Source organism: Leopardus geoffroyi, chromosome C1 (genome assembly GCF_018350155.1).
Source record: "Leopardus geoffroyi isolate Oge1 chromosome C1, O.geoffroyi_Oge1_pat1.0, whole genome shotgun sequence".
NCBI classification, from domain to species: Eukaryota; Metazoa; Chordata; class Mammalia; order Carnivora; family Felidae; genus Leopardus; species Leopardus geoffroyi.
In genome coordinates this window covers 37,470,376-37,496,323 of record NC_059328.1, presented here as the reverse complement: position 1 = coordinate 37,496,323, position 25,948 = coordinate 37,470,376, and the positions used below count along the sequence as shown (strand labels likewise).

General features: G+C 38.2%; 1 protein-coding gene across 16 annotated transcripts in view; it reads left to right on the top strand.

Moving 5' to 3' along the window:
* Positions 1-25,948, top strand: part of STIL (STIL centriolar assembly protein) — a 66,093-nt gene that overhangs the window by 7,186 nt on the left and 32,959 nt on the right. For 13 of the 16 annotated variants that reach the window (XM_045477272.1, XM_045477277.1, XM_045477274.1 and 10 more), the window contains 9 exons: positions 2,702-2,814; positions 3,132-3,319; positions 4,667-4,914; positions 7,946-8,029; positions 9,331-9,417; positions 12,726-12,876; positions 16,232-16,341; positions 20,873-20,987; positions 22,967-23,905. In XM_045477272.1, coding sequence (XP_045333228.1) covers positions 2,702-2,814; positions 3,132-3,319; positions 4,667-4,914; positions 7,946-8,029; positions 9,331-9,417; positions 12,726-12,876; positions 16,232-16,341; positions 20,873-20,987; positions 22,967-23,905 — 2,035 coding nt within the window. The remainder of the gene's footprint in view (positions 1-2,701; positions 2,815-3,131; positions 3,320-4,666; positions 4,915-7,945; positions 8,030-9,330; positions 9,418-12,725; positions 12,877-16,231; positions 16,342-20,872; positions 20,988-22,966; positions 23,906-25,948) is intronic. The other 3 variants (XM_045477283.1, XM_045477284.1, XM_045477285.1) reach the window with 2 other exon arrangements.

Sequence of the window (25,948 nt, the reverse complement as noted above, 5' to 3'; positions counted from 1 at the left end):
TCCCTTCTGCTACTTAAATCCGTTTCTTTTCTTTAAAAAAAAAAAATTTTTTTTAATGTTGGTTCATTCTTTGAGAGAGAGAGATTGAGAGAGATTGAGATAGCGTGAGCAGGGGAGGGGTAGAGAGTGAGGGAGACACAGAATCTGAAGTAGGCTCCAGGCTCTGAGTTGTCAGCACAGAGCCCAACGCGGGGCTCGAACTCATGAATTACAAGATCATGACCTGAGCCAAAGTCTGTTTCTTAACCCACTGAGCCACCCAGGGCCCCTAAATCTATTTCTTATGCTTTTGAGGAGTAACATTAATTTCACAGTTAAAATATTCACAGATCTAAAGTTCTAAGTCTTGGGGCGCCTGGGTGGCACAGTCGGTTAAGCGTCTGACTTCAGCCAGGTCATGATCTCGCGGTCCGTGAGTTCGAGCCCCGTGTCGGGCTCTGGGCTGATGGCTCAGGGCCTGGATGCTGTTTCTGATTCTGTGTCTCCCTCTCTCTCTGCCCCTCCCCCGTTCATGCTCTGTCTCTCTCTGTCCCAAAAATAAATAAACGTTGAAAAAAAAAATTTAAAAAAAAAAAAATAAATAAAGTTCTAAGTCTTATAGGAATTCAAGAGACAAAATATGATAAATACCTTTGTAGAGCATTGAGAAGATTGAACTGATTTTGAGTGGATAGATCATGGTAGAAGGACTGTAAAATATGGTTATAACCAGGATCTTGAAAGAAAGACATAACAGCTTAGGCTTAAACTAATAGAAGATAGAGATTCACTGCGATATTGTATGTAAGGGAGTTATTTGTTAATAGCAGAATTCTAAGAAGGATGGGTCATAGTGGGGAGAGCCTAGAGTTAGCCTGGCTGTGAGATGATTTTTTGTAATCTAAGCAACATAGATTTATGCCACAGTGGTTTGTTTAAGGTGCCGTAACTGGAGTCAGACTGCCTAGAGGGTCAAATCCTGATTCTACCACTTATGTATGCAACCTCAGTAAAGTAGGCAAGGATCAGTTTCCTTATTTATAAAATGGGAATAATGATACCTGTTTCATAGCACTCTTGTAAGGATTAAATGAGACAGACTCTGTAAAGCAGCAGTTGGCATGGTGCCTGGAACATAGGAAGTATTCAATAAACGGGAGCTATTATAAGGGTTTAGAGCAGTGTAGCAGTACTGAGATCAAAAGGAAAGAATGAAACCGGTATTTTGAGAAAATAGCTTGTAGCATTTGATGATGGATTCAGTCGAGTAAAGGAGAGATACAAGTCACAAAGTATTTAAGTTCTAGACCAGATGGCACAGAAGGATAGTATCATTGATAAAAAACAATCTTGTGAAAGTTCAATTAAATATTTCTTAGACTTGTTCATTCTTAATGTCTCTTGACCTATCTTTTATATTTTTGTTGTTATTTGTCTTTGCTACAATGTTTTTTTCTTCAGCTGCTAATTTTCTCTTTAAGTGTACTTTGTTACCATTTAACCTGTTCATTTAGGTTTTTAATTTTTTTTTTAATTTTTTTTTTTTTCAACGTTTATTTTCTTTGGGACAGAGAGAGACAGAGCATGAACAGGGGAGGGGCAGAGAGAGAGGGAGACACAGAATCGGAAACAGGCTCCAGGCTCTGAGCCATCAGCCCAGAGCCCGACGCGGGGCTCGAACTCACGGACCGCGAGATCGTGACCTGGCTGAAGTCGGACGCTTAACCGACTGCGCCACCCAGGCGCCCCCATTTAGGTTTTTTAAATGTGGGAGTATACTATATATATGATTGTTTATAATACTTATGCAGAGTTTATAAAAATAAAAATTCATGTACCTATCCCCAGTTCATTATATTGAGTCTTTAATTGATTATATTTTTATTTCTGCAGGTCCTTTGTGGTTCTTTTTTAAATTTGCCTAGTTTTGTTTATTTGTTTGTTTGTTTTTAGTAGGCTTTATGACCATAGATCCCAATGTGGGGCTTGAACTCAAGACCCTGAGATCAAGACTTGAGCTAAAATTTGAAAGCTTAACCAATTGAGCCATCCAGGTGCCCCTGCCTAGTCTTTTTTGATAGTATCTTCTTCTTTGACCGTATTTTAGAGTCCCTTTTATATGCTTTTACACATTTGAATTGTATTTTTGTATATTTTGGATTCAATAATGCTAGTATCTGAAGTCCATAGACAATATGTAAACAAATGGATGTGATATTTTAATCAAACCTTATTTCTAAAAACAGGAGCCTGGCCTCATAGTTTCTTGATCCTTGCTCTGGTTCATAAAATTCAGCAAAGACTCAGAGAACAACGATATCTTCAGTGTCTGTTTGTTACAATCCTGGTTTCCAGGCAGCTCTCTCTACCCACTCCCCACCTCCTGCCCATTTTTGACCCTAGGATTTCTCAACAATGATTTTTCTTTTTTTTTTTTTTTTAAGTTTATGTATTTTGAGAGAGAGAGGGAAAGAGAGAATGCCAAACAAGCTCTGTGCTGAAGCATGGAGCCCCATGTAGGACCCAATCTCACAGTGAGATCGTGACCTGAGCAGAAATCAAGAGTTGGATGCTTAACTGACTGATCCACCCAGGCACCCCAACAATGATTTTTCTATACATATTAAAAGATGTGTGTTATATTTTAGGCATTATCATGGCAGGAGGGTTTTCTAGGATATCAGATCTATCACATTCATAAAAGACTTCTGTTATTTTTCAGAAATCCAAAGCTTGTGGTAACTGAAAAGACCATCCGACTTGCTTATCGTCATGCTAAGCAGAATAAAAAAAACCTGCCATGCTTTTTACTTGGTTCTCTCATAGTAGATGAAGGTAATATATTTAAAAAAATATTTTTATAACTATAATAAAATTTGTCTTTTGAATTCAGCCAATTATTGTAATATTCTTCGTGCTTATTTTCTTTGCTGTATACCAAGGTTACAAAGGTAAGTAAAACTTGACACTGCCTATCACAGACTTCATAGTCTGGTAACGTGGAAGAATGTATATGCAAGTCATTTTTTAAAATAAGAGCTTCGTGTACTATTGCTATGAACAAAATGCTTTGCTGTAGTTGTAGGCTGGCTTGGTTGATTTCAAATTTTTATTGTCATGCTATAATAATAACTGCTATTTTTGTTCTTCAGATGAAGAAAGTGTGACATTGACAGTAGATCGTTTTGATCCTGGTCGAGAAGTACCTGAATGTTTAGAAAGAACCCCTACTGCTGCTCTTCCTGGGGACTTTGTGATTCCTTGCAAAATTTATACTCATGGACTTTGTTCAAAAGAAGTAATAGTTCATGATGCAGATGACTTCAGTTCAGCTTTTAAGGTGGGATTTGTTGATAACTTGATTATTCTTAGTTCAACACAAGTATCAAATTATGTGTCCTGTGTTGTATTTCAATAAACCCATATTTAACAAGTATTCATAATAATTTCTGATTGAATGTTGTTAAAATACAGTTAAATGTGGTTTCTGAGGGTAGAAATTCTGGGGAGGTAATATGGGTAGCATTCCAGAAGGGGAAGCAATATGGCCAAGATAACAAAGTGCAGGATGTGCTCAGGGTCATATTAAGGATGTAGATTTTTGCTGTGTTTGTGGGCAATCAGATTGGACTATGAGCTTGGCCAGATTATAGAGAGCCTTATCTGCCAGGCTGAGGAATTTGACGTTTGTTATATGGGCCGTGTAGAGTCATTGAAAGTTTCTGAAAAAAGGAGATAATATGAAATCAAGGATAGTTTATTTGATACGGCAGCCTGACTGAAGTCAGAGAGAGTAGGTCAGCCATTGCAATAGTCAGATGTGTATCAGGGTGTAATTAGCCTCTAGAGTGGTGGCCGAGTCTAGGAAGGACACAGTGGGCATGAGCAACTATGCAGGAAGAACTGACCTGACACTTTAGGGCAATAAGAAAATAATCAAAGAATGGACTTTAGGTTTTCTGAATTGAGTCAGAGTTAGTTTAACATTCATTTTTTTCATGTGATGAATGTTTATTGGAAGTGACATTCTCTGATAAGAATTTGAAATGCCGCTGGCACATCTGGCAATAGATGATGGAGCTTGGTACAGTAATTCTTACTTGCTTTGACATAATTATGCATGTAGCTTTTTGGCCACATGGAAGAAATGAGAGAATTGAAATATCACAAATCAGAAATTGTTTAATTTTGTTAATCCAAGGTATATATGTGTATACATGCACCAGTATGAAACAAAACCTTTAGAGATGAGGACAAATTTCAAAGTTATATTTTTTTTAATTAAAAAAAGTTTTTTTAATGTTTATTTTTGAGAGAGTGTGAGTTGGGGAGGGGCAGAGAGAGGGAGATAGAGGATCTGAAGTGGGCTCTGTGCTGTCCTCAGCGAGCCAGACGTGGGGCTCGAACTCACGAACCACGAGATCATAACTTGAGCTGAAGTCAGGTGCTCAGCCAACTAAGCCCCCCAGGCACCCCTCAAAGTTTTATTTTTTAATGGAGCACCTGGGTGGCTTAGTTGGTTAAGCGTCCAACTCTTGATCTCAGCTCAGGTCTTGATGTCAAGGTGGTGAGTTCAAGCCCTGTGTTGGGCTCCATACTGGGTGTGGAGCCTACTTAAAAAAAAGTTTTATTTTTTATTTCCCTCCCCTCACAGTTTTAAAATAATTGTATAATATTGATTCTTCAGGCTCTGCAGCACCATGTATGTAGCAAAGATTCCTTGGATTGTGGTAAACTGCTTTCCCTAAGAGCTCATATCACTTCCAGGGAAAGTTTGGACAATGTGGATTTGGACTTGCATTGGGCAGCAGTAACTCTAGCGCATACTTTTAAATGCACACCTGTGAAGCCCATCCCCATTATTCCAACAGCCCTGGCAAGAAACTTGAGCAGTAATCTGAATATTTCTCAAGTTCAAGGTACCTATAAATATGGGTAAGTAAGAGAGAAATTAATTTTAAATATTGGTCACATTAGTATATTTTCATGTGAAATATTTGTGATTTCAGTTTACATGTCAGAGATCTGTGGTGGCTAGATAAATAACCAAAGAAGGTTAAAATGTGATGTTAAATTTTGTTGAATGTAGTTCAGAGTTGTGCCTATCACCCCAAGAAAAATTACCGGTAAAATTTATATTAAAAATTGGTTGTATTTTGTAATTTAAAAATAGGAGAGATTATCCTCCATGTCATTTTACCCTTTGTATTTTGCCGAGTTTTGGGTTATCATCTTTTTGTCTTTGTCTTTTTCTTTTTTAAGCTATAATCTGACTATGAGCCTAATAGAGGCTGAATTTTTTTAATAACTTGCAGTATTAATTGTGAATAATAGTGAGCACTGCAGAGAGAGAAAGGAGATTGCTAAATCAAACTTCGTAGTACTCTTGCTTGCCAAATTGTCAGCCACTGGAGGGTGAAGTTTCCCCACAGAGCTAGAGTAGCATTCTCTCCAGCTTCCTATCACCACTCTTAGTTTTTGAGGGACGGAAAGCCAAATTACATGCTTTCTGACCCTCAGCAGGGATACTTCCCTGGATCCTCATCCACTTTCTTTATCCGTTGTTTCCTGAGTTAGGTTAGACAATGTAAGCACCCTCTGCTTTAAAGTCTAAGCAGTTCGCTTCTGGCTTCCTTTGCCAGTGACTCCACCCTAGTTCCTGTTAGGTCTCTAGAGCCAAAAGTGTTTGCCAAGATACACTCCACTCTAAGTCCAATCTAAAAATGCCTCTTCAAAAGAGGAAAAGAAAAAGAGAGGGTTTTCTTTTCAGAGGGTCCCTGGAATAGCAAGAAAAGTCCTATATTTGAGTCCCAAAGGCTGACCAGAGCGCCTTTCTGGCTGGAGCGGTACAAAGGAAAAAGTGTGTGTTCCAAAGTCATGGTATGGTCAGAGGTGATAGTGATAAAAGGTGTATGAATTTAGTGAAACATTTGATTCTCTTGGAATAATAAAGTGCTTCTCAGTTGGGATATGGGAATTTGTGCTAAAATTAGCCAGAAAAATGAACTTGTTTTTCATAGTCTCCATGACCATCTACTAGTGAAGCATGAATTTCTGTTTCTTTGAATTTTCTTTCTGTGACCCCTTGACATGCTAGTAGTAACCCAGGATATTCATTATTCTGTCTAATCACCTAGTTCCCTTAGCCCCTTCCTACTTAGATTTATTTAATTTGTGACGTTTGTCCTTTCCCTTGACCACATTCATTTATTTACCCTGATATTTATTAGGATCCATTATGGAATAAGTATTGTGTTAGACACTAGAATTAAATAGGTAAAAACCATATTTATTGTCTGTTAAGTATATTCTTGCGTAAACATGATGCAGGTAAACATAATAGAGGCTTATATATAGTGCAGGGAAAGCAGGAATGTGTGTCCAAACTAAAGAATAGAAAGTTATCAGATGGTGAAGGCAGAAGAGCTTTCAAAGCAGGTTTAAGTGTCATTTTTTTATTTAAGATTTTATTTTTAAATAATCTCTTTGCCCAGCATGGGGCTTGCACCTACAACCCCAAGATCGAGAGTCACATGCTCCACTGACTGTGCCAGCCAGGCACTCCTAAGTGTCATTATTGATCCATAAATCTCCCTGCCAACTCAGGCTTAATCATCTTGTCACATGGCCTGATAAAACTCATTATCTTTGTGTTTTAAGGTTATTGTAGCAATAAAATATGTCCTCAGTGGTACTACCAAGACTAATGGTATTTTTATTTTTGTGTTTTAAAGCCATAATGATAGGGGTACCTGGGTGGCTCAGTTGGTTGAGTGTCCAATTTGTGATTTCGGCTCATGATCCCAGGGTCCCGGGATCGAGCCCCGCATTGGGCTCTGCACTGAGCTTGGAGCCTGCTTAAGATTCTTTTCTCTCTGCCTCTGCCCCTTTCCCTGGCTTGAACGTATACACATTCGTGCTCGCTCTGTCTCTCAAATTAAAAAAAAGAAAACATAACGATAAAATTAATTCTTGACAATTCTATCATTATTCATGCCCTTAAAACTTACTGTCAGTAATAGGAGCACCTGGCTGGCTTGGTTGTTGGAGCATGTGACTTTAGATCTTGGGGTCTTGAGTTCAAGCCCCACATTGGGTGTAGAGATTACTGTAAAAAAAAAAAACCTTACTGTAAATAATAAAACAATAACAGAGTATAAATGTGGTATAATGTCCTTTTAGGAAAAAGTGAATTTTGAGGTTCTATCATGTTGGTTCTAATGTTCTCTGATAATGGTTGGAGGAATGTAGTGCATGGAAGGTTAAGCATAACTCACCTAATTCAGCTCCCTTCAGTGAGAAGTCACATCTGCTGCATTCTTGTGAAGTCACCTGGATGCTTGAGCACTTCTAGTAATAGGAAATCCACTTCTCCTTGGGAAACCTCTTTGAATCTGAAATTGTCAGCCTTGATTTTACTACTCCCAATTAAAATAAGCAGACACTTTTAGAGCACAATTTTTTAAAAAGAGCGGACACTTTTAGAGCACAATTTTTAAAAAAAATGTGTGATCTTCAATGACCATTTGAATAGAAATTTAATTTTTTTTTTTCAACGTTTATTCATTTTTGGGACAGAGAGAGACAGAGCATGAACGGGGGAGGGGCAGAGAGAGAGGGAGACACAGAATCGGAAGCAGGCTCCAGGCTCTGAGCCATCAGCCCAGAGCCTGATGCGGGGCTCGAACTCACGGACCGCGAGATCGTGACCTGGCTGAAGTCGGATGCCTAACCGACTGCGCCACCCAGGCACCCCTGAATAGAAATTTAAGATGTTAAATCTCTTTCATCTCTATTATTGAATTCTTTTTTCTACATTTTGAACTATTTTCTGTGTAGGGTGGGGGGGACATTCATTTGAATCATCTTCTCTGCCTAAAATATGCTTCTTCAAGTATTTAGGTTATCTCTTTTAGGTAGAAAGTACAAACTCTTAATTGTTTTTACATGAATTTCTTCTGTTTAGATATCTTACCATGGATGAAACACGCAAATTATTACTTTTGCTGGAATCAGATCCCAAGATTTGCTCTCTACCATTAGTGGGAATGTAAGTGTTGTATTATTATGACAGCCTTTTTAGCCACATATGTATTCAAATGTATATGATAAGCATGTTCATCTGTTGTACTATGAATATAAACTTAATACTTAAGTCACCTTATAAAGCCACAGAGGCCAATGATTCTTAAGTTTTCTTATTTTCATAAGAATCAGTTAAAACCATATTTTGCCCAATCTTAGGAAGAACTCCAATAAATAAAGCACATAAAGTCAAATTCTTCTGGTTGAGGTTGAAGCCTCCGAACCCTGCTTCTTTAATCTTCATTACTACCCCCTTTCCTTCAAGGCACCTTGAAGAACCCAGGGCTCAGAATAACACTTTAAAATTCACTGCCAGGCAGTTTTTGCAGAAATACCCTTTAGTATGAATGGCCTTTTCTTTAGAGTTTGTGGTTAATAACATTTAGACAGATTATTCAGTCAGAAATGTATGTTCTTTGAGTATTTATTGAGTGCTTACCCTATGCATAGTACTATTAGTACTATGTTGGGATTTAAAGCTCTCCAAGGAATTTTATAATAAAGGGCAATAAAATATACAAGTAGAAATAGAAAAATAATAAGGAAGTATATGATTTATTATGAAATGAGCAATCTAGACAGTGCATGTTATTAGTATTTATTAGAGAGATGACAGGGACATTTTCTTAAAGAAGGCAAATTTGAGCTGGACCTTGAAGAGTTTGGATAATAGAAGGGAGGACTGTTGGTATGTGCAGAGTTAAAAAATGAGAAGGCACAAATGTTCTGTAGACTACGAAATGTACAGTGTTTGCTATGGATTATTGATACCAAGTGAATGCCTAGTAAGAGCCTTGGGTGTATTGGGCAATTTATATATGTTACAGCATTTAATCCTCTCAATACCTATAGTTTGCTAACTATATTCTCCTGCTCACTTCATTCTCCCCTAATTCAGCCCATTCTTTCTAGTCCAGGCTAATTGATTCTAATTGATTCCTACTTTCTATTGTTAACCATTTTGTCTCCCACCATTTTCTTGTCCTCTCAGGGAGAAGAGGGCAGAGAGGAAACTCTCTTTGTCTATGTCTATATCTATGTCTACGTCTATATCTATACGTATACCTATATCTATATCTCTGTATTCCTTTTAATTATTAGTGAGATCTAGTGTTTATAGATTTCATATTTATGAGCCATTAAATGTATTGCTGCTGAATACCAAGAATTTCTGCCATGTTATTACCTTGAGAAGAAGGTAATCTAAAGCACACTAAGTGTTAATTTGGAAGTTACTAAGCTTTTAATTTCTATTTTTTCTTTTAGTTGGCTGTCTGGAATTATACATATTTATAGTCCTCAGGTGTGGGCTTGCTGCTTACGATACATGTTCAGTTCTTCTATTCAAGAAAGGCAAGTGATATTTTATTTTGTAGTTATTTTATTTTGACCTTCTCCCCTGTTCATATTTTACTGGTCTCATTTAAAATTCATGCAATGCCTTAATACTTTTATAACATTTACATACCAGAAGACTTTTATAATACTTAAAAACTGTAAGACTAAGAAAGCACACTAAAAAAAACAAATCTTACATGAAATGGGAATAAAACCAGACCAAAAAAGGTGAGGTTACAGGATACTTAGAAATGTGAAGGAATTCACTTGTCTAACCACAGGACTGTAACATAGACAATACATTTTTTAGGTGTGGGGAAAAAAACCCTAGAAATCCTCTCTTCTAGCATCTTATTTTAAAAATAAAGAGATCAGTTTTCAATGAAATGATTGAAAATGAGTTTGAGTTTGTTGCCTTATTGTGTTTTATTAAATTACACAGTGCTACTACTAGTACCCTAAGAAATATTTGAGATGAAATGTTTAGTTTTCTTCTGGAGCTGAAGCACAAGCATTGGAACTAACAAAGAAATTTTCTAACCTCAACTCCTCATTTAATTTTTTAATGTTTTTTTTATTTATTTTTGAGAGAGTGCAAGTTGGGGAGGGGCAGAAAGAGAGAGGGAGACAGAGGATCCAAAGCAGGCTCCTCACTGAGAGCACCAAGCCCAATGTAGGGCTCGAACTCACAAACCATGAGATCATGGTCAGACACTCAACCAACTGAGCCACCCAGGCGCCCCTCAATTCCTCATTTAATTTTTTATTTTGTATGTGATACCACATTTGCCTCTTAGCTTTCTCGTCTGTTAAAAATTTCCAGGTCGGTTTGTGTCTACCTTGAGTAGCTATAATATACTTTTAAAAATACTTTATTTCTTTATTTTGAGAGAGAAAGAGAGCATGAGTGGGGTAGGGGTAGAGAGAGAGGGAGAGAGAATTCCAAGTAGGCTCCAAGCTGACACGGCGCAAAGCCCAACACGGGGCTTGAACTCCCAAATCATGAGATCATGACCTGAGCTGAAATCAAGGGTCCAAGAGTCAGGTGCTTAACCATCTGAGCCACCCAGGCGCCCCAGGCAATTTCTTTGATACCTGAACTCCTTAATTTCTGCCAGCCCTTTGAACCAGAGAAGAGTTAGCACTGCTTAGCATAGCTTAGGTTGGTACTTTACAACATTCTGAACAGTGGTCTTGTCGGACCCAAAAGAGAGGAATTGAGCAGAATACACATTCTGCCTCTACAGCACTCACTTCTTGTTTTTAAATTAAGGGTGTAATGTATCCCCACTTATTTTTCATTCAGTGTTTTACCAAGGAGAGACAACTACTTAAAAGTGTTTTTATTCGTTTATTATTTTCTAAAAGTATTTTTAACTATAGGCTGTCATCCCATTCCCGCCCTCCCACCCCCCACCATTTGATAGAGCAGAGCATTCTATGAAACCTTGCTTAAGTTGAAATGATGTAAAGCAAAGATTACCATTAATATATATGGGAAAATTTTTGAGCGTTCCCAGACCTAGAAAATAAATAACCTCTCTGGCTTTTCTGACACCTTAGGTCATGTCTTGCTAATGGATGCACAAAATAAATTGAGATAAAACACAATACTCACAGATAGAGTTCAAAGCTATGACTGCTCGATACTGAGCTACTGAGTGTGGTTCCTGGGGAAGGAGCCTGGTGGGGCCCCTCTCATGCAGTGTGTGCTGTCTCTATAATGGCTCATGCAAAACAGATGCTGCACGTTATTTTCGGTTTTGCCTTTGTATTGTAAAAGCAAAAATCTTCAGATTTCTTTTGGTTAGTAAAAACAGGTTCTCCTAATGTAGTCTCCTATAAAAGTGAAGTGGCCTGATGTGAACTTTTGAAAAGAGGGGATATCTGCACTGGTTTTAAGGATTCATGATGACTTCATAAATATTTTTGTTGAGTCATAGAGTGAATAATAAAATGAATGTTTTTTATCAAGTGTTTATAATCATGAAATGTTTAAATAATTAAAATACCCACTTAGAAGTTAAAAATGATACAACTATAAATTGTAATACTGGCTAGTCACTAAAAAAGAATAAAGAGGTCTGAGGTATAATATAGAATAGTGACATGGGAAGAAATCCAAGATAGTCAAATAAAAAAATAGCAGTTGCAGGGGTGCCTGGGTGGCTCAGTCTGTTAAGTGACCGACTTCGGCTCAGGTCACGATCTCGTGGTTCACAGGTTTGAGCACTCTGTCAGGTTCTGTGCTGACAGCTCAGAGCCTGGAGCCTGCTTCAGGTTCTGTGCCTCTCTCTCTGTCCCTCCCCCACTTGTGCTCTGTCTCTCAAAAATAAATAAACACTAAAAAAAAAAAGTTTTAAAAATAGCAATTGCGAATACAATTGACCTTTGAACAATGCAGGTTCAAAGATCTGCATATAGGGGTGCCTGGCTGGCTCAGTCAGTAAAGCATGTGACTCTTGATTTCTGAGTCATAAGTTCAAGCCCCACATTAGGTGTAGAGTTTATTTAAAAAAAGAAAACAAAAAACAAAAAAACAAAACTGGGGGCACCTAGGTGGCTTAGTCGGTTAAGCCTCTGACTTTTGATCTCAGCTTAGGTCTTGATCTCAGGGTCGTGAGTTCAAGCCCTGCATTAGGCTCTGCGCAGGGTGTGAAGCTTACTTAAAAACAACAACAACAAAAAACTGCATAAAACTTGATTCCCCAGAAACTTATACTAATAGCTAGCTCACCGTTGACCAGAAGCTTTATAGATAACCTAGTTAGTTATCACATATTTTTTTGTGTTCTATGTATTATATACTTTATGTGTTCTGACAGTATTACAAGTATTTTTCAATACAGCAATCTGGAGGAAAGTTCTTAAGAAAATCATAAGAGTAAATACATTTATAGTACTGTGCTATATTGGCAAAAATTCATATTTAAGTGGGTCTGTGCAGTTCAAACCTATGTTCAAGGGTCAACTGTAGTATGTATGGTATGGTTTATTTTTGTTAGATTGTATAAGATGTTTTCGCATGCCTGGGAGAAAATTATATACATTAAACCATAAAGTGAGTTGGTTTTCTATTTTATATATCCCTATTTTGCTTAAAGTTTTTACAAGGAATATGTACTTTATAATAAAGTGTATTTTAAAAATTAAAGATCAGTAACACTAAAAAAGTAAGCATAAATTTGCGCCCCAGTTTTCTTCCCAAAATTGGACTGTTTAAGTAGTTTATTAATTAGGTTGAGAGACTCTTGTAGGAGTTCTTAAAAGTGTACTTTCATTATCCTCAGTAAATTTTAATTTAATGGCATTTTTTTGTCCAGGGTTTTTTCAGAATCTGGAAATTTCATTATAGTTCTCTATTCTGTGACACATAAGGATCCTGAGTTTTATGAATGCCTCCCCTGTGATGGCAGGTCATCTGACCTTCAGTTCCAGCTACTAACCAGCAAGGAAACATTACATCTTTTCAAAGTAAGTGATTTGATTACCTAGCACTTTTTTTTTTTTTTGAGACAGTGAGAAACAGCAAGCGGGGGAAGGGCAGAGAGAGAGAGAATCCCAAGCAGGCTCTGTGCTGTAAATGCAGAGCCTGACGAGGGGCTCAATCTCACGAACCGTGAGATCATGACCTGAACTGAAACCAAGAGTCGGACACTTAACCAACTGAGCCACCCAGGTGCCCCTGATTCCTAACATGTAATCACTAGTTAGGGTTGCCTGTTGGCAGTTTAAACCCAATGATTTTTACCCTTTAAAATAAATAGTAACTCAGACTATTAGGCTTTGTTTATAATTATTCTTATTAAATATTAACTTCATTTATGGTTAATATCGTTTTATAAATTTAAATTTTAGACCATGTCTCAAGAACCAAACTGTAATACAAGATCAGAGCTTTTCCACAGAATACCTTACCCAATTTTTTCTGAAACCTTTGAAGAGTATCAAGAAATTTATATATCATTTTATGATATTGAGAGTTAGTTTGTGATCTTTGCATTTTGTGTGCCCTGTTATTTTTTAAATGTGTAGATATAACAAATGGCTTCTCACATTTGAAAGTCAGTGTTTAGGGGCACCTGAGTAGCTCAGTCATTTGAGCATCCAACTCTTGGTTTCAGCTCAGGTCATGATCCCAGGGTCATGGGATTGACCCCCACACTGGGCTCTGCACGGATTACGGAGCCTGCTTAAGATTCTCTCTCCCCCTCCCTCTGCCCCTCTCCCTGACTTGTGTGCTGTCGCTTTCTGTCTTCCTCTCTCTGTCTCTAAAATTAAAGAAAGTCAGTGTTTATATATAATCCTAGGAATCAGAATAGATTGTTGCTATAGCTCATAAAACACATAAAAATACATCTAGGTGATGGTCACAGAAAAAGTAGATCTTTGAAACCATAAGTGTCATGATGTAAAAACATTCAAAGACCACTTTTCAGTAAAATGATTGATCGTCCTAGGTCAAACCAATAATAAAAAAAATTCTGGGAGCACCTGTCTGGCTTAGAAGAGCATGCAACTCTTGATCTTGGGGTTGTGAGCTCAAGCCCCATATTGGGTGTAGAGATTACTTAAATAAAACTTTTTTTTTAATTCTGTATTTTATTACAAAAATATTGAATATATTTAAATAATCATGTGTTTTCTCTCTGATATTATTTTGTGCCTTATTTATTTTTTTAAATGTTTATTTATTTATTTTTGAGAGAGGGAGGGTTAGAGAGGAGGAGACAGAGAATCCACGTAGGCTCTCTGCTGTCAGTGCAGAACCCACGAACCATGAGATCATGACCTGAGCCAAAATCAAGAGTCAGATGCTTAACTGACTGAGTCACCCAGGCACCCTTTGTGCCTTCTTTAATTTCATTTATAGGCTATCAGTTCATGAATCAAGTTTTTGTATTTTAATTATAAATATAATTATTTTAAGTGAGGTCTAATAATTTACTTCCATTTTAGAGACATATATCATTTACTCATTCTTTATGTTATATCCTCAGTTCAGTTATTATTTTCACTGAGTCCCTGGTTATTGAGTAAGTTACATAATACAGGTAATTAAGTTCTCGCTTTCATTTATGTAGCAGGGAAATGGACAATTTTAAAAGGTTACATAAAAATAGAACTAACATGTTTAAGGAATTACACTTCTGGATATTTATCCAAAGGAAATGAAAACACAAACTTGAAAAGGTATTTGAGGGGCGCCTGGGTGGCGCAGTCGGTTAAGCGTCCGACTTCAGCCAGGTCACGATCTCGCGGTCCGTGAGTTCGAGCCCCGCGTCGGGCTCTGGGCTGATGGCTCAGAGCCTGGAGCCTGTTTCCGATTCTGTGTCTCCCTCTCTCTCTGCCCCTCCCCCGTTCATGCTCTGTCTCTCTCTCTGTCCCAAAAATAAATAAACATTGAAAAAAAAAATTTAAAAAAAAAAAAAAAAAAAAAAAAAAAGAAAAGGTATTTGCACCCCCATATTCAGTGCAATACTATTTTACAGTAGCCAAGACATGGAAGCAACCTAAGTATCGTATCCATTGATGGATGAATGGATAAAGAAAATGTGTGTATACACACACACACACACACACACACACACACACACACAGTGGAATGTTATTCAGCCATAAAAAAGAAATACTGTCATTTGTGACAACATGGTATTATGCTAAGTGAAAAAAATGATCAAACTGTACTCATAGATACAGAAAACATATTGTTGCAGTATGGTTTGGGGTGGGCATAATGGGTGAAGGGAGTCAAAAGGTACAAACTTTCGAGGTGCCTGGGTGGCTTGGTCGGTTAAGCATCCGACTTTGGCTCAGGTCATGATCTCACGGTCCATGAGTTCGAGCCCCGCGTCAGGCTCTGTGCTGACCGCTCAGAGCCTGGAGCCTGTTTCAGATTCTGTGTCTGTGTCTCTCTCTCTCTGCCCTCCCCTGTTCATGCTCTGTCTCAAAAATAAATTAAAAAAAACGTTAAAAAAAAATTAAAAAAAAAAAAGGTACAAACTTTCAGTTCTAAAATAAGACATGAGGATCTAACATACAGCATGTTGACTATATTTAATAATATATATTTGAGAGTTGCTAAGACAGTAGATCTTAAAAGTTCTCAGCAAAAGCAGGACACCTGGGTGGCTCAGTTGGTTAAGCGTCCGACTTTGGCTCAGGTCATGATCTCACAGTTTGTGAGTTTGAACCCTGCACTAGACTCTGTGCTGTCAGCACCGAGCCTGCTTCAGATCCTTTGTCTCCCTCTCTGCCCCTTGCGCACACTCTTTCTTTCTCTCTCTCTCTCAAAAATAAACACTTAAAAAAAAGAAAGTTCTCAGCACAAGGAAAAAGAATTATAACTTTGTACGGTAATGGATGTTAACTAGACTTACTGTGAGCATTTTGCAGTATATACAAATATCAAATCATTATGTTGTATGCCTGAAACTAATGTGACGTGTCTGTTATATCTCAATTTTAAAAACAATTTTTTTAAAAAGGTTACAGTAATAGAAATAAGTCTCCTACTTCCTGTTGTTTCAGAGCTACTTTTCATTCATTCATTCATTCATTCATTTTGAGAGAGCAAGTGAGCATAAAAGTAGGAGTGGGGGAGGGGCAGAGAGAAAGAGAGAGAGAGAGAATCCCAAGCAGGCTCTGTGCCATCAGCACAGAGCCTGACTCAGGGCTTGAACCCACGAACCATGACCTGAGCTGAAATCAAGTCAGAGGCTTAGCCGACAGCCACCCAGGTGCCCCTCATAGCTACTTTTCATCTAAATAGAATTCTCTGTTGTTTCTATTTAAGTCAGCTCTCTAAGTATGCCCTTCTTTATTTCAGAATGTTGAACCTTCTGATAAAAAGTCAATCCATTTTGAACTGACTGCTGAAAGCCAAAATGCAGAAACAGAGTTTTTCAACAAAGTTTCCAAGAATCTTTCAATTAAAAGGTAAAAGATACTATTTTCATGTGTACTTTTTTTTATTATATTCATTAGCTTTAATGAGTAATGAAAGTAACTCCCTAATCTGATGAAACTGATTGTATTATCTTATATCATAAGATGTCCATGCATTACTTCATACTCGGATGAAGTGACAACTTTAATGTAGTTGTCATTTGAGTTGCTTTATTACATAGGGGCAGGAAGTGTCAAGAAATTATCTTGCTTAGGAAGAAGCTCCTGTTTTTGTTTAGTTTGCCTTCTGTTTGTTCTTCTCTGACTTGTAGTTTTAAACTTGGGCCTATCTGAGAAACTGTGGTAAAAAAACTTCTCTACCTAAAAAAGAAAATGCTCTTGGGGAGTATTAAGTGAATACTGGCTGTGATTTTTTGGGTCAGTATATACTTTTCCTGGTAAAAAAAAAAGATACTCCATTGTATTAGGGTTCTCCAGAAAAACAAAACCAACAGGATGGAGAGAGAGAGAGAGAGGGAGGGAGGGAGAGAAGGAGGGAGAGAGGGAGAGGGAGGGAGAGAGAGAGAGAGAGAGAGAGAGAGAGAAAGCTTTGTTTTATGGAATTGGTTCCTGCAGTTGTGGAGGCTGAGAAGAGTTGCATTTAGAGTCCAAATGTTGTCTGCTAGCAGAATTCCCTCTTCTTGCAGGGGGTCGTTCTTTGTTCTATTAAAGCCATCAGCTGACTGGATGAGGCCTGTCTACATTTTGGAGGATCATTTGCTTTACTTGGAGTCTACTGACTTTAATGTTAATCTCGTCTAAAAATAACTTCACACAAACATCTATAATAACGATTGACCAAATATCTGGTTATTGTGGCCTAGCCAAGTTGACACATAAAATTAACCCTTCATATCCCTATCCCAGCTTTCTTATGTATTCTCCTGTATGCCAGGTAATGTGCTAAAGACTGGAGATATGGTGGTATTAAAAACAGATACAGACATGATTTCTTCCCTTGTGAAATTTATAGTCCAGTGATGAAGTGTTGAATGTTCTCCATATTACTGGAGTCACATGCTCTACTGACTGAGCCAGCCAGATACCCCTACAAATGTTATTTTAACTTGCCCTAATGGTTAATTTGTCCTTTTCTCAACGTTTTGAATATAATCTTAACCTGTCTTTGGGCCCCTTTATAATACTGTTTAGTATCTTGCATGCAAAACAGGAGGTGTAACGTTCATTATAGGTTATTGCGGTGATTGAGAAAATGGCTTGACTTTTTTTATAGGATTCATTTATCACTTGATTCTGTAGGTGGAAATTAATTATGATACGATTTTAAAATAAATGCCAACTATACCAATTATTTATAGCGGTCACAACATAATAGTTGTGAGCTCAGTTTATGGTATAAGACATCTGCATTCAAGTCCTGGTTCTATATATCATTATTCCATCTGTAAAATGGGAATTGTGACTGAATCTGTATTAGTTTCTGGTTGCTGCTCTAAGAAATTACCACAAACTTCCAACTTAAAAACAATACAGATTTATTATTTTCCAGTTTGGAAGGTCAGAAGTCTGAAATGGTCTTTGAGGCTAAAGTCAAAGTGGTGAGAGGGCTGCATTTCTTCTGGAAGCTTTAGTAGAGAATCCATCTTATTCCCTTTTCCACCTTCTAGAGGCCATGTGCATCACTTACCTGGTGGCCCCTTACTCTGTCTTCAAAGTTAGCAGTATAGCATCTTCAAATCTCTGTCTGACTTCTATCCTCACATCTTCTTCTCTGACTCTGACCCATTTGCCTCCATTGTATAAGGGCCCTTGTGATTACATTGAGCCTACCTGGGTAATCTAGGATAATCTCCATATCTCAAGATCCTTAACTTAATCACATCTGCAAACTTCCTTTTCCCAAGTGCGGTAAACATAGTTACAGGTTTTGAAGATTAGACAGATACCCGAGGTGTGCTCTCTCCATCTTTGGGCATTTTAACTTATCCTGGGAATAGGTTAGATCACCGGAAACCTATGTTCCTACAGGTTTTCAGGAATACCATCACTGTCTTTTGAAGTCTTTATTCAAGATTTTATGGATTATTTATGGAAGAAAAAGCCAAATTTAGGAGACACTTATAATTTCTTTTTTTTTTCTTCATTTTTTTCTTAAAGTTATTTACTTACTTTTGAAAGAGAGATTGAGAGCATAAGTGGGGGAGGGACACACAGAGAAGGGGAGACAGAATCTGAAGCAGGCTTCAGGGTCTGAGCTGTCGGAGCAGAGCCCCATGCGGGGCTCAAATTCACAAACCATGAGATTGTGACTGGAGCTGAAGTCAGACACTTAACAGACTGAGCCACCCCAGTGCCCCAATTTCTTTAACATTGTTTTTGAAAATTTTGCCAATTTTCAACTCTGATCAGAGCTTTAGGAATGATCATTTTTAGATTTTAGGAAAATGTTCATCTCACCTAAAGAACGGGTGTTATAGTTATACAACATAAAGTTTTTTCTTTTTGCCTTGGGTCCTACAAAAGCTCAGAAATGGATTTTATTGCTGAATGTCAGAAATTTTATGTGTGTTTACATGTTTGTGTTACCACAAGTAAATATGTAGCAAATATTAATTCCTTGCCACAAACTCAGGTGTTCAAAAATGTTAACTTTTTTTTTTTTTTTTAATTTTTTTTTCAATGTTTATTCATTTTTGGGACAGAGAGAGACAGAGCATGAACGGGGGAGGGGCAGAGAGAGAGGGAGACACAGAATCGGAAACAGGCTCCAGGCTCTGAGCCATCAGCCCAGAGCCCGACGCGGGGCTCGAGCTCACGGACCGCGAGATCGTGACCTGGCTGAAGTCGGACGCTTAACCGACTGCGCCACCCAGGCGGCCCAACTTTTTTTTTTTTTAAAGTAATTGAACTTAATTTCTAATTTGACCACCCAATTGGTTATAGAAACCAAATTTCAGTAATTCAAGTTCTGTTTGTCTTCTTTCCTCTGAGGTTATATGCAATTTGGAGGAATTAATGCTGTGCCAGTAGTAGTGTCCTGGGGTGACATGATTATCATCCATCCAAGCTGCCATCTGCTGAGATGTTTTCATTTGCGTCTGGTCTTTGGCAGTAGGTTTGTGCAGGCTTCTGCTGTGACCTCCTTACTCTAGTCAGGTCGTTGGTTCTCTGTCATGTCTGTGCTACCCTGAGGCACAGGGGATACAATAATATTCTCCATGTCATTCTTGGGTGTGGGGGAGAACTTTATGGGACTGAGTGCAGTCCCTACTGCTTAAACACACCATGCAGACATTCGGATTGTTTCATTGCAGCACCTTGGTGCAGAAAGAACTCTGTGTTTGCTTCTCCAGACCACCAGGGTTTAGGCAAAGGTCTCTTCTGCTGTCACACTTCCTACCTGGGGGCTTCTTTGTGCTCCCTGACCAGAGAGACAGGATGTAGGACACTTTCTAGGGATTCCATCAATGTCTATGCTCTTTTAGCTTCCTTCTGGCTTTTCTCTTCCCTGAACTCATCCTATTGAGACTTTATCTAGGATGCAAAAAAATCTGATGCATATAGTCTTCCAAATTTTATTTTAAACTCTAATTTTGGCTTTTGAAACTCAGTACTCAAAATCGTGTCTGTGTTCTATTGGAGCAGGCGGCTGTGACCCAATGACTACAACTGACTCAGTAGGAGGAGGCACCTCAGTTAATGTCTCCAAGCTCTCCCATCACAGCTATCAGTGCACAGGAAAGTGTAGTAGTTCTCTCTTAAGTTCCCTTTTTAACACAGTGTTTAATGCAGTGAATGTACAGCTCTGTCACCAGATTATAATTCTTTTTTTAATTTGAGAGAGAGACTGTGCACACGTGCACAGGGGAAGGACAAAGAATTTCAAGCAGGTGCCACACTCAGCACCGAGCCTGCCAAGGGGCTCAGTCCCACGACCCTGAGATCATGACCTGAATCAAAACCAAGAATCAGATGCTCAACCAATTGAGCCACCCAGGCACCCCTAAAGTTTTGCTATGGCAAGCCCTATGCCTTATTTATAACTACATTCCTCAAAGTGTTAATCAGAAGATGCTCAGTAACTGTTGATACATATATATTTTTAAAAATTTTTTAATGTTTATTTATATTTGAGAGAGACAGAGCGCCAGCAGGGGAGGGGCAGAGAGAGAGGGAGACACAGAATCCAAAGCAGGCTTCAGGCTCTGAGCTGTCCGCACAGAGCCTGACGCAGGGCTCAAACCCATGAACTGTAAGATTATGACCTGAGCTGAAAACGGATGCGTAACTGACTGAGCCACCCAGGAGCCCCTGATATTTTGTAAACTTCCTGCGATCAGGCAAAGAGAGGTAGTTTCTTAAGCATGAATCTGACCGCACCAGCTTTCCTAGGCAGCTAACACTGGCCCGAAAAAAAATAATTTGTGGTTGTCAAATACTAAATTAAATGATCCAGATACTACTCTGGTTTATTAAAGGACTTTATTCACTTTCAAAAAGAAAGAACAAATGAACAAATAAGATTACTGAAGACTTTTCTTTATTCTCTTCTATTTTTTAGGTCTTCCCAAAAGTTATCTCCAGGGAAAATGCCAATAAATGATCATGACTCTGGTGTTGAAGATGAAGATTTTTCTCCAAGACCAATTCCTAGTCCTCATCCTGTGAGTCAGAAGGTATCACTGATCTTATAAAGAACCCACCTATTGTTTAGAAACCGAAAATCTCTTCATGTTAAAGCATTCAATAATATTACCTGAAACTTATTTAGTTTTTATTCTAAGATGTATCTAGCTATATATCAATGTGGCTATATCTATATATATAGATACAGATATTTCTCGCAAGTATATGTAATTATTGTATGCGATATATATACATATGTGTGTACATATTGTAATAAGTACTTTTTATTACTACTTCCAGAGAATACTGAGGCACAGATTGGTTAAGTACCTGCCCAGTATTAAACAACTAGTAAGTAGTAAAACTGGAATTCAGTAAAGCTAGTAGTTCAGGAGGTTTGGTTTCAGAACCTGGTGCTTTTAAAAAACCCATGTAGACTCAACATTCTGTACTACCACCAGAACTTGACAGTGATTCTTATTAACCAAATCTGAGAAAACATGATACTTGATTTTGGAGATTGCTAATCATAATTTTTTGATTGTAGAATTGTTGTGCCTTAATTGGACTAATTACTTACTAGAAGAAAGTAGGTGAGGGACAGAAAGAAAGGGAGAGAGAGAATCCCAAGCAGGCCCTGCACTATCAGTGCAGAGCCCAACGTAGGGCTGGATCCCATGAACTCTGTGATCTTGACCTGAGGCGAAAAAAAGTCGGGAGCGCCGGGATGGGCTCAATCAGTTAAGACACTGACTTCGGCTCAGGTTATGATTTCATGGTTCGTTAGTTCAAGCCCCATGTGGTACTCTATGTGGACAGCTCAGAACCTGGAGCCTGCTTTGGATTCTGTGTTTCCCTCTCTCCCTGCCCTCCCCTGCTCATGCGTGCGCTCTCTCTCTCTCTCTCTCCCTCTCTCTCTTTATAAAAAATAAATAAACATTAGGGGCGCCTGGGTGGCTCAGTCAGTTAAACATCGACTTTGGCTCGGATCATGATCTCATGGTTTGTGGGCTCGAGCCCCGCATCAGGCTCTGCACTGACAGGTTGGAGCCTGGAGCCTGCTTCACATTCTGTGTCTCCATCTCTCTCTGACCCTCTCCACCTTGTGCACTCTGTCTCTTTCTCTCAAGAACAAATAAATGAACATGATTTTAAGAATAATAAATAGGGGCGCCTGGGTGGCTCAGTCGGTTAAGCGGCCGACTTCGGCTCAGGTCATGATCTCGCAGTCTGTGAGTTCGAGCCCCACGTCGGGCTCTGTGCTGACAGCTCAGAGCCTGGAACCTGTTTCAGATTCTGTGTCTCCCTCTCTCTGGCCCTTCCCCGTTCATGCTCTGTCTCTGTCTCAAAAATAAACATTAAAAAAATCATTAAAAAATAATAAATAAATAAACATTCAAACATTAAAAAAAGAGAGAGAGAGTTGGACACTTAACCAACAGCCATCCAGGTGCCCCAGGAATGGGAAAGATTTTTAAAAATTACTATCAAATTATAACCAAATTTACCACAGCGAGTAGTGTTTACTTTTTTCTGCTCTCTTCCAATTACTAGTTGGTATTGATAAAAAGAAGAACAGTGAATAATTTTACTTAGCAGAAAAATATTCTGAAATATTTATTGAAAGATCTTTTATTACCTAAGATACAGAAACATTATTTGCTACTAGATCTATTAAAGCATTCTGCCAACGATAATTTTTTTTACGGGGAGAGGGTAAAAAAAAAGTCTATTATAAAACAGTTTCCCATATTGTGTTATGTGATTTAAGCAACAATAATCAGTGTTCCAATAAAAGGAATTCCATTGTTAAGTAAGTTTGTTAGTGCAGGGACCTTGTTTATTTTCCTCACAGTTACATTCCTAGTGCTGGCACGTAGAAGATGCCCAGAAAATATGTGTCAACTGTCTAAATAAAGAATAAACACTTGTTAATAAGTAACTGGATATAATTTGGAAAATATTAGTGTGAAGAAAGTGAGGCATCCTAAAAAATACTTTCCCTCTTTCATTTCTTTCCCATTTATAGGTTTCTAAGATCCAACCATCAGTTCCTGAACTTTCGCTTGTGTTGGATGGCAATTTCTTAGAATCAAATCCTCTTCCTAAGCCATTGGAAATGGTGAATAATGAAAACCCTTCTTTGTTGATTAACCACTCTGAACACTTGGATCCATTGCAACCCCAGCTTTACGATGACGAACACAGCCTAGAAGCTAAAGCTGGAGAGCCTTCCTTGAGAGGGTTACCAAATCAGTTAACCCAGAGCACTGTTCCTTTAAGACATGGCAAAGTAAGACAATCATCTACCTGTAAAAAAGGGAACCCCCATAACAGGAACAGTGGTAAACCATCTTCTCTTAATGGGCCGTCTCCTGATACAAATTTACACAAAGAAGAATATCGTATAGGATCCTCCACATGTAATTCCAAGCAGTCTTCTCTTGCCTCACAGTCCCACCCACACAATTTTGTTTTTTCATCCTGTAATTCAGGAAGACCAATGGAACTTCAGATACCTACTCCACCACCACCATCTTACTATTCTACAAATGTCTGCAGTTGTTGTCAGCATCATGGCCATATTCAGTATAGTCCAGTAAATTCTTGGCAAGGAATGAATACAGTAGGGTCCATTCAAGACCTCCAGTCTGAAGCCCTTCACAAACATTCGTTATTTCACCCAGGTGGATGTCCAGCTCTGTATTCTAATGCATTCTGTGCTTCAAGTAGTCCTATAGCCTTGAGACCCCAGGGAAGCACGGGTGGTTGCCCTCCCCACAGCACTGTAGAACCATCGCCTGTGGCAAGACTGCCTTCACACGTGGACGCATGTAACTCACGGCCCTGTGCAGTGTGCACACACACACCCAAGACCGGGCCAGATAATGGAATGATGGGACTGTCTCCGGATGCATATAGGTTCCTCACAGAACAGGACAGACAGCTGAGACTGCTTCAGGCACAGGTTTGCGAGCTTTCTTACTTCTTCTAAGTTCTTGGTATTAATATGATTACTTAAAAATAACTGGCAATTCTTCAGTAATTACATTTTATGGAGTAAAACTGTAGAATATCAGGGGTGCCCAGGTGGCTCCATTGGTTGAGTGTCTGACTCTTGATTTCTGCTCAGGTCAGTCTCCTGATTCATAACTAACTTAGAGCCCCCCATTGGGGTTTGTGCTGATGGCTCAGAGCCTGCTTGAAATTCTCTTTCTTCTCTCTCTTTGCCCCTCCCCTGCTTGCTCTCTCTGTCTTTCAAAATAAATAAACATTAAAAAAAAATTGTAGAATATCAGAACTAGAAGGAAACTTGGAAAGTGGATTCTAGTTCTTGTTGTTTTACAGATAAATGCAAAAGGGATTAGAGAGAGTATACTTTAGCCAATGACACATTGCTAGTTAGGAGTAGAACCAGGAGTAGAAAGCAGGCCTTTCTTCTCTGCCTGGTGTGTATCCTAACCTACAATATAACTGCATTTTTCTTTTCATTTGTTGCCTCTAACAGAAAGTCTATGTAATTTACTAGACCTTGGTATACCACTAGATATAAAGCCTGCATAATGGATTCTGATGCGTCTCTAACTTGTCAACCCTGTAGTATGTTTAATAAGTTTCAGCCAGTGTACCTTTCAAGAGTAGTTCCGGAACATCTTCTGTGTATCTATACTAGATGGATTCCATTCATTATATTATGAAATGCTTCCTTTCTTCAGGCATTTATGGCAGTTTTTAGTCTTTTAATTATATTCTACACCATTCAGTCTTGTGCCCTTTTTTTTTTTCCTTTCCTTACTGGCACCTTTCTTCCACATATGCACCCCAAATCCCCTACCATCTTCCTTCCCGTTCCCATGAGTATGAATGAAAACAACCTGAAATATATTCTTTTATACTTCTTCCATCATCCTATAACTATGCAAATATATGTATAATCGGCATTATATGCATGTATGATTTTTTAACATCTTTGTTTTGTAAAGTTGTTTTGCATTTTGCAAAAATAAAAAAAGGTAATGATATATAAAAAATTCTGCTTAAGGATACCTGGCTAGCTCAGTCAGAAGAGCATGGGACTCTTGATTTCAGGGTCATGAGTTCATGCCCCACATTGGGTGTAGAGATTACTTAGATAAGTAAACTTAAAAATAAATATATAAATAGGGGTGTCTGGGTGGCTGAGCTGGTTAAAAGACTCTTGATTTTGGCTCAGTTCATGATCTTTCATTTCTGAGGCCAAGCCCTGTGTTGGGCTCCATTCTGGCAGTGTGGAGCCTGCTTGGGGTTCGTTCTCTCTCTCTCTCTCTCTCTCTCTCTCTCTGTCCTTTCCCCCCCTTGCATGCTTGTGCATGTGCTCTCTCTCTCTCAAAGTAAACTTTTTAAAATAAATAAAATATAAATAAATAAAAATGCTGCTTAAAAATGGTATAGATGAGACACTTGAGAAAAATGTAGTTTTGCTGTTTTTTAAACCTAGGTAAATTCTCTGAAATTGTAGAATATAAGCTTGATTTTTATAAATCCGTACAGATATTTGGCAGAAATTTTAATGTAGCTAAATGTTTCAGCTTGAGATTCTCCCTTTCTCTCTTTTCACCCCTTTCCCCTGCTCGCACGCTCTCTCTTAAATAAAAAATGAGTATCAGTCGTAAGTAGAAATTGTTTTAATTTGCACTATATTATTATAATCAAGATTGATCATTTTATTATTTATTGGCTATTTTTTCTTTGTATAAAGTCTGTCATTTACCCATTTTAGGTTTTTTTCTAATTAAATTTTTAAGAGCTCATTGTATATTGAGGAAATTGATTTTTTATCATATGTATGTGGTAAGCATTTCTTACAGTTTGTGTTAAATGTTTTGTGTTTTAACCATTTGTTTGTACAGAATATTCCAGTTTAGATATAATTAGATTTATCATTTCCTTTTTGGGTGTTAATTATGTTTAGAAAGCCCTTTTCTCTTCCAGATTGTAAAAAATATATTCATCTTCTCTCCCCCTTCAGAAT